The 9199-nt window shown below is 40.6% G+C and overlaps 1 protein-coding gene across 1 annotated transcript in view; it reads right to left on the reverse strand.

Moving 5' to 3' along the window:
* Positions 1-2499, reverse strand: part of IREB2 (iron responsive element binding protein 2) — a 62397-nt gene extending 59898 nt beyond the window's left edge. Inside the window, exons 1-2 of the mRNA XM_082452621.1 lie at positions 2295-2499; positions 658-747 (exon numbers count right to left, since the gene is read on the reverse strand). Coding sequence (XP_082308747.1) covers positions 658-747; positions 2295-2313 — 109 coding nt within the window. The 5' untranslated portion in view covers positions 2314-2499. The remainder of the gene's footprint in view (positions 1-657; positions 748-2294) is intronic.
* Positions 2500-9199: the final 6700 nt, after the last annotated feature.

A 9199-nucleotide genomic window follows, 5' to 3' on the forward strand; every position in this document is an offset into this window, starting at 1 on the left:
CAAAACTGCAACAGATTTGGCATTTAATTTTTCTTTTCACTGAAAAGTCAGAAAAGAATAATCTAAATCACTCTTCCAAACAGGTCTTCCCTTCACCGGCCTGGTTGAGAAAATTACTCAGTGGTCAAAAAGTAAAGACTTCCATCCAATACTCTGAGGTTCCGCCAAGTTCACTCTTCTGAAATCTCAGTGAAAGGTTTGATCCTGGTCAGGCGCCTGCAAAGGTCTGCCAAGAGTGTCAGGGCACAAGCCAGGGCAAACCATGCCCTGGTCAACAACTCAAATCAGTGGGCCCTGCTGATGATTCCTATTCAAAGGATAGTGGCACTGTTCACTTGGAAAATTAAAATATACATTTAATAGCTCTAGAATATCATCCGGCAGGTTTCTGTTGTTTTTAAAATTGTACTAGTAATTTCTTGGGGGTAAAAATCATTACTAAACTAACTTAGATTTTAAAATGAGAAGCTATGGTATGGGCTTACATCCTCCTCAAACAAAAGCTAGCCCAAGAAGCTTTTAAAATGTTAGACGTATGTGTAGGTGTACCTGCTACGACATGGTGGGAATAAATTTAAAATTTCTTCAACTCAGCTCAACAAATGCATTTTTATTATTAGAAACTAAACAAATCCAAGAAAATTTAAGCAACATTACCATACTTGGTGCCTCCAAGTCTAGGTACATTGAAGAACTTCTTACGTGAACTGTCATTTAATGTCTCAATAAGGTACTCAAAGGCATATCCTGAAAAAAAAAATTATACTTTCATTAAACACTGCTACAAATTACCTTATTCAAAGTGAAAATACCTAGAAACCGGCTTTGTCCAAAAGAATTTTCTGTAATGGCGCAAATTTTCTATATTTGCGCTATATTACCTATATTTTCTATAGGTAGCCGTGGCCATTGAGCACTTGAAATGTGGTTACAGCGACTGAGGAACAGAGTTTTTAATTTTATTTAATTAATTTAAATTTAAATAGTCACATGTGGCTGGTATCCACTGTATTGGATAGTAAAACTCTAAGCCATGACCCTTGTCAAATAAAAACTGGTAAAATAATTAACTCCTGAAAATGTGATAATAAAGAATACCTAGAAAGGGACAAGAATACCTAGAAAGTAAAATAATTAACTCCTGAAAATGTGATAATAAAGAATACCTAGAAAGGGACAATAAGAATGATTTAAAGGATGAATAGGCATGTTTTGTGAAGACATGTCCTGAAAATTGCATAAATACAGACAGGACAACGCCACAATTATGTTAGAAGAACTGATTTTTAAAAAAATAACCAAAAGATGGACTTTTACACAGCATTCAACAACAGGAATAAAACCAAAACCAAACCAAAACAAACAACTTATCAGGTAAGACCTTCACAGGCCTTAAGACTAAAGGTAAAGGTGAACAACAAAATATCTGGGTAAATTAGCAGATTCTCCCTAAAACACACGTCTTTCTGGTTTTGTACGAATTGAAGCTTAACTACAAAGTCAAAGACCCAGGGGACTTATTTGAATGTGCCCCAGCTCCTAAGGTTCTTGGGGGAAGTGGCGGGGAGGCAGCCTTGAGGTTAAAGAACCTTCAGATCTTTTGTGCAGATTCACTGCAGTAGGTGGGCAGGACCCCCAACACTGCTAGGACCTTGGTCCGAAATGAGAAGCGATAAGCACTGTTCACTTTTTGAGACTATATAATGTTTTCCCTTTTTTACTGAGGATTAAGCGAGGGAGGTGGATGGGGGGAGGAGATCCAGCGCTGCAATAAATGGTCCGAGAACTGGCTGACCAGTGTTCGGCCTTGACCACCCCCCACCTCTGCTTCTAAAGGCAAAGAGAGAGGGAGGGGCTCGAGGCTGGACAGCGGAATAAACAACTAGCTACGTGAGACGCCACCAAGGAGACACTAGCCCCCACCCTCATCTCTTACAAATGGGGGGCGGGGAGAAGATGGTGGGCCTTTCCTCGACCCTAATGCTACTGAGGAGTACCGAGAAGCCGCTGGCAGCCAGCAGTGGCCAACGGGCCGAGGCCGGCACGGGTCAAGGCCAGCGGCGGAGCGGACGGCCCTTGGTGGGGTCACGCTGAGGGGCGAGGGCGGCGAGGCCGGGCCCTCGAGGCCTGGGCGCAGAGAGTGCGGCCCAGCAGGCAGGCCCCAAGGGAGCACAACCTGAGCCCGGAGGGCCCCGGCGCCGGCCGAGAAACTCCAGGAGAGAGAAGCAAAGAACTCGGGGCCGGGGCAGCGCGCGTCTCCAGCTGCCAGATCCAGTCGGTGAACTGAAACTAACCTGCACTTGGGGCGTCCATCGCCGGAGACCATATTATCCCTGCGGGGAGGGGGCCCGCGGGGGAAGGAGGGGGAGGTCGGGCGGGGAAGAGGGGGAGGAAAGCAGCCGGACCGGCAAGGGAAGCAGGAAAGGAGCAGTCTCGCGCAAACACCGCGAGAGCCGCAGAACCGGCCCCAGGTCTCAGCTCGCGGGATTTGCCGCCCAACTCTCGCGAGATCCTCGGGCTTGGAAACAAAGAAAGGAAAGGGGCGGAGCCAGCCAGAAGGCGATTCCTTGCGTAATCGCTTCTGTTCTCGCGAGCTGGGGCGAAACGCCGGGGAGGCTGTGGCGTTGGCGTCACTAGTTTGGCCTTCTTAGAGACCCGTTAGTTGTGGCTTCAAGTGTCCAATTGAGGTTGTGAGATCCAGCGGTGTTGGGGCTCCTTCGGGGTATCCGGTGATGTGGGGGGTAGGGTGGGGGGAGGGGCAGAGGGGCAGAATTGGAACTCCTACGAAAAACAGCTTGAGACCCTCTTTCCCTTGAAGATAAAGCCTTAGGTTAAACCTGTCATATGTGTAGCCTACACGCGTATTCTCTGGAGAGGATGGGAGAACTGATCTGGCACGTAGGAAGCGCTCAACTAATTGTTGAATGAATTTTCCTTACATTCCTGTAGCTTCAGTCTCTCCCTTTCTACTGGCTCCTTCCCAGTGGCAGTTAATCATGCTTAAGCCTCCATCCCTCCTCCACCTCCGCTCCTCAAGTCCCTACGTTCTTCTCTGCCGTCTTATCTCCCGTTGGCAGCCAACTTTGCAGAAAGAGCTGCTTGTGTTCGTCCTTCCCCTCCCACTCCTTATCTCTCTCCAATCTGCCTTCCACCCCCTAGAAACGCCTCTGGTCAAGGTCAGCCATAACTCCACTTGTTAATCTCACGTTTCTCAACTCTTACTCTACTTGATCTCTCCCCTTGTTGAGAAATATTCTTCTATCAGCTTTCGTGATCTCAGACGCTACTTCTTGTTTTTTCTTCCTATCCTTAAGGGTGCTCCGTCTCAGTTTCCTCCGCAGGCCCCTCTTCCTCTACCCAGCCATTAAATGTCCTGGGTATTACATATACCTCAGGGCTCTGGCCTTACACCACCTCTCACCATTTGTCCCGGCACATCCCACCTTCTCCTTTGGTTTCAGTTATTAGTTATATGCTGTTGCTTCCCTGTCTACCCGCAACCCAAACACATCTCCTAAGCTCAGAGGTGTATATTCTAGTACCTATTGGATGCCTCCACATCCCACAGGCACCCCAGACTCAAAATCTGCAAAACGGAACCCTGTAATTTCCCCCTTAAAATCCACTACTCCTTTTGTATTGCCTGGAACAGTGAATGGCACATCAACCACTCAGTTACCCATGCCAGAAACCAACACATCATCCTTGATCCTGTACCCTCTCCCTTTAAACACTGACTCAACAAGCCTTGTCGAAGCAAACCCCAGTATGTTTCCTCTATTTATGCACCTTTATAACCACCCAGGTCTAGATTTGAACATATCCTGTCTAGATGATTGTGACAATCTTCTCCTCAAAAAGACCCTAGGACATGAGAACTACCATAACTGTCATTTTCATGATGATGAAACTGGAACTCAGAGAGGCTAAGTAACTTACAGTTACCAAGTGACTGAGTCAGGATTTGATCTGGTATCTCATACCTATTGTTTATACCTTTTTCAGGAAACCTCCTTTCTGGCAGAATCATTGCTCTGTCACTCTGTAGTATTTCACTTGCTGTTCTCTCTATATGGAACACTCTCCTGTGCCCTGTCCTGCTAACCCCCTACTCATTCTTCAGGCCTTAGACCAGGTATTTCCTACAGGAAATATTCACTGACAACCCCCCAACCCCCAGTTTGGGTTGGGAATGTGAAGAAATGCTTCCCTATCTTCCTCTATTTCAATTAGAGCACTTTATTATACTTGATTGTAATTGCCCATTTACTGTATTCTCCATATCTTGGTTAGATACTTTTAGCTGCGTGCAAGAGAATACCTGACTAACAGTGGGTTAAACAATGCAGACCTATAATTATCCACAGCCGGCAGTTCTAGGATTAGTGCAACAGATAGTGACACCATCAAATACCCAGGCTCGTTCCATACTTCTTGTTTTTTGGCCCCACACTTCTCAGCATTTTAATTTTTGTTTCTCAGACTTGTTGCCTCCTGGTTGCAAGATGACTGCATCATACAGAAGCATTATGTTGTCCTAGAACTTCCAAAAGAGGGAGGGAAAGTGGTGCAGAGCCCCTCTCTTTTTTTTATCGGAGAATAAAATATTTTCCTGAAGATCCTCCACAGACCTCTCATTGACCAGAAATTAGACTAGTAGTTCTCAACTCTATCAAACTCAACACCCTCTTTTCAAGACACATATTTTGTAATGTCTCCTTTACTCATCCTGGCATGAAACTCATAGATAATGTAACTTACATATATTACAAATATGTGTAATGTAATGTGTAATATTACACATATTACAAATAATCTATACAATGCCCTAACTGTAATATAAAGGAGAAATAAAAGTAGTTTTTTAGAAACTTATTAGAAAGTATTAAAAGTATTTTAATAGTATTTTAAAAGTATTAAAAGTAATTTATTAGAAAATAATATGTATTACAATATGGAGGTACACAGGCACATCTACATTACACAACATGATGCAATCAGATGCTTGCATCTACTTATAATGATTTTACAGAACATAAGATAATATTTAACCAAATATAGTCAACACTTTATATTTGACATTTCAAAATAAGGACTAAATACATATATCATTCAAAAATATATATCATGGGACTACCCTGGTGGTTCAGTGGTTACAACTCTGCACTTCCACTGCAGGGGGCACAGGTTTGATCTCTGGTCAGGGAACTAAGATCCTGCATGCCATGTGGCAAAAAAAAAAAAATATATATATATATATATATATATATATATATATATATATATATATTTATATACATATATATAATGAATGCATGTATATAATAAATGCATTTATATAATAAATCACATATGTGTATATATATCATGAATGACCAGCTTAAATGGAGGCTAATGAAATGTATTGGTGACTCAAATATTATTGGAAGCATTGTCATTGTTGATTTTCTGGAATGAGGAACAATTCTTGGCAAAGTTCCAAGCAAAACAAAATAACAACTTTTCCTCTTTTTACACAATATTAGCATTCCTGGAAAATTCAGAGTGTATTAAAATAATACACAGATTACTTTTACATTTATTTGTAAATGGGATTAAGTTCTAGGTTCAGATAAGTATAAACATATATGTTGTTACTGTTCTTCTGTTTGTGTGTGTGTTATCTACCTGAATATCTGGCAGCATGTTCCATGGGGGAGGTTGATTCTTTGTTGTAAAATTCTGTCCTATGGAATATGGGAATCTCACATCCATTAAATTCTAAAAGTGCTTCCCTCCCATGGTGACAATCAAAAACACCCTCCCATTTTCTGGTGTGTGTTTTTTTAACAGGTTTACTGAGATTTAAGTCACCCATATAAAACACTTTTTATTTTGTGATAATTGTAGATTTACACGCAGTTATAAGAAGTAATGGAGGGCTTCCCTGGTGGCGCAGTGGTTAAGAATCCTCCTGCCAGTGCAGGGGACTCGGGTTCGAGCCCTGGTTCTGGAAGATCCCACCTGCCGCGGAGCAACTAAGCCCGTGCACCACAACTACTGAGCCCATGTGCCACAACTACTGAGCCTGCACTCTAGAGCCTGTGCTCTGCAACAAGAGAAGCCACCACAATGAGAAGCCTGCGCACAGCAACCAAGAGTAGCACCCGCTCGCCACAACTAGAGAAAGCCCGCGCGCAGCAACGAAAACCCAACGCAGCCAAAAATAAGTAAAATAAAAATAAATTAAAAAAAAAAGGAGTAATGGAGATTCCATACAACACTTCACCCAGTCTTCCCCAGTTCTTAAACAGATTTCAGCAGTTTTACAAGCACTCTTTTGTTGGGAACATGTGTGTATTTAATTCTATGTGATTTTATCACATGTGTAGATTTGTGTGACCACCAGCACAGTGAAGATACAGAACATTTCCAAAGATCCCACATGTTGCCCTTTTATAACCACATCCACATTTCTTCTAGGCTATACCCCATCATCCCCCTAACCCGTGGTAACCACCAATCTGTTCTCCATTTCTATAATTTGTCATTTCAAGAATGTTATACAAATGGAATCACACTGTATATAACGTTTTGGGATTGGCTTCTTTTCACACAGCATCATTCCCTGGGGATCTATCCAGGTTATTGTATCACTAGGTGGTTCATTTTTATTGCTGGATGTATTCCATGATGTGGTTGTACCACAGTTTGTTCAACTATCACTGAAAAACATTTGGGTTGACTTAAGTTTGGGGCTATTATGAATAAAGCTGCTTTGAACATTCATGTACAAGTTTTTGCATAAACATAAATGTTTACTTCTCTGTAATAAATGCCCAAGAGTGCAGTTGTTGAGTTGTATGGTAGTTGCCTATTTAGTGCTTAAAGAACCTACCAAACTGTTCCAAAGTGACTGCGCCATTTTACATTCCCACTAGCAAGATATGAGTGGTCCATTGATCCAGTTTTTCCACATCCTTACCAGCATTTGGTGATGTCACTATTTTTATGTTAGCCATTCTGATAAGGATGAAGTGATATCTCATTGTGGTTTTAATTTCCAGTTTGCTAATGACTAATGCGATTGAACACCTTTTCGTGTGGTTATTTGCCATCTCTATATCCACTTTGGTAAAAAGTGTGTTATGTTTTTGCCCATTTTCTAATTGGAGTGATTTCTTTCTTTCTTTCTCCCTTCCTTTCTTTCTTTCTCCCTTCCTTCCTTCCTTCCTTCCTTCCTTCCTTCCTTCCTTCCTTTCTTTCTTTCTTTCTTTCTTTCTTTCTTTCTTTCTTTCTTTCTTTCTTTCTCTCTCTCTCTCTCTCTCTCTCTCTTTCTTTCTTTCTTTCTTTCTTTCTTTCTTTCTTTCTTTCTTTCTTTCTTTCTTTCTTTCTTTCTTTCTTTCTTCCTTTCGTTACTTTTGAGAGTTCCTTATACATTCTAGATACTAGTCCTTCGTCAGATATGTGGTTTGCAACTATTTTCTCCCAATCTGTAGCACACATGGCTTTCCCCCTCACACATTGCTTTCTGCAAAATTGGAGTTTTATTAGCAAGGAAGAAAAGGAAATTCCTGTAATGTTGGCAACCCCTAGTATCTGTCACATATCACTGCTCTGTAAACTCCATGAGGGCAGGTGCCATATCTATGTTATTCAATGCCAAGTCTCCAACATCTAAACAGTACCTGGCATAGAGTGGGTACTAAATAAACCTTTGTTGAATGGATGAAGTGACTTGTTCAAGGTTGTACAACTGGCAGAACCAGATTAAAAAGAGAGGCTGGTAATTTGGTTCTCTTTTAAACATTAAAAAAAATATGTAATTCATTTTTATTTAGAAGAGAGACTGAGAACTTCACAGGGGAGCGGTAGAGAAGGAGGACCTTCCCTAAAAAGCCAAAAATGACAGTAACTGTCCACGGATCCTTTGCTTTGCCCTTAGGAACTTCATCTCTCGACCACAAGTGAGTTGTATAAGCATTTTTTCCCAATCACATTCGTATTCTCCAAAGAGAAGTTTTCACAATATGTTTTTTTCAAGTTACATTTCTAGTTAGATTTTTAACACTCCAGTAATACTTTTGCACCTTTTTAGCTCAGTGTCTTGGACAATATCCAGTCTGGTTCATCTCTTCTTTTTTAATTAAACTTTTTATTTTGGAAAAATTCAAGGATAGAGAAAAATTGTGAGAAAATTATAATAAATTTTCTAATACACTTCACCTAGATTTATTTAATGTTAACCCTTTGCCACATTTGCTTTCTCTCTCTCTCTATTTACATATTACATAAATAAGATCCTCATTATTTTGGGGGGTTTATTTATTTATTTTTCAGCTTAATTGATGTACAATTCACATACAACACTGTGTAAGTTTAAGGTGCACAACGTGATGATTTGATAATACATATATGTTGTAAAATGATTACTACAATAAAGTTAGTTAACACATCCGTCACCTCACATAGTTACCTTTTTCTCTGGTAGTGAGAACTTTTAAGATTTACTCTCTTAGTGACTTTCAAATATCAGTGCAGTATTTTTAAGTATAATTACCAATCCTCATTATTTTTTATTCTAGTTTTATTCCTGAACCACTTAAGAGTAAATTACAGAAATTATAACACTTCAACCCTAAATACATCATGTATCTCCCCAAAACAAGGAAAATCTCTTACATAACCACAGTATGATGATCAAATTCAGGAAACTTAACATTGCTACAATACTATTATCTAATTTATAATCCATATTCAAATTTTGCCAATTTTCCCAATATTGCTCTTTCAAGAAACTTTTTCCCCCAATCCAGAATCTAATTCAGGATCGAGTATTGCGTTAGATGTCATGTCTCTTTAGTCTCCTATAATCTGGAACAGTTCCTCTACCTTTCAGTTTCTTTTCTTTTTTTAATATTTATTTATTTATTTGGCTGCACTGGGTCTTAGTTGCAGTATTCGGGATCTAGTTCCCTGAACAGGGATCAAACCCGGGCCCCCTGCATTGGGAGTGCAGAGTCTTACCCACTGGACCACCAGGGAAGTTCCTGCCTTTCATTTTCTTTTATGACATTGACGTTTTCAAAGAATACCTATTGTTTTGCAGCATGTCCTTTAATTTGGGCTTGCCCAGTTGTTTCTCTATGATTAAATTTAGATTATGCGCTTTTGGTGGGGGCACTATATAAGCAATGTTGTGTCCTTTTCAGTGCATCAT

Source organism: Balaenoptera physalus, assembly GCF_965194825.1.
Source record: "Balaenoptera physalus genome assembly, chromosome: 2".
NCBI classification, from domain to species: Eukaryota; Metazoa; Chordata; class Mammalia; order Artiodactyla; family Balaenopteridae; genus Balaenoptera; species Balaenoptera physalus.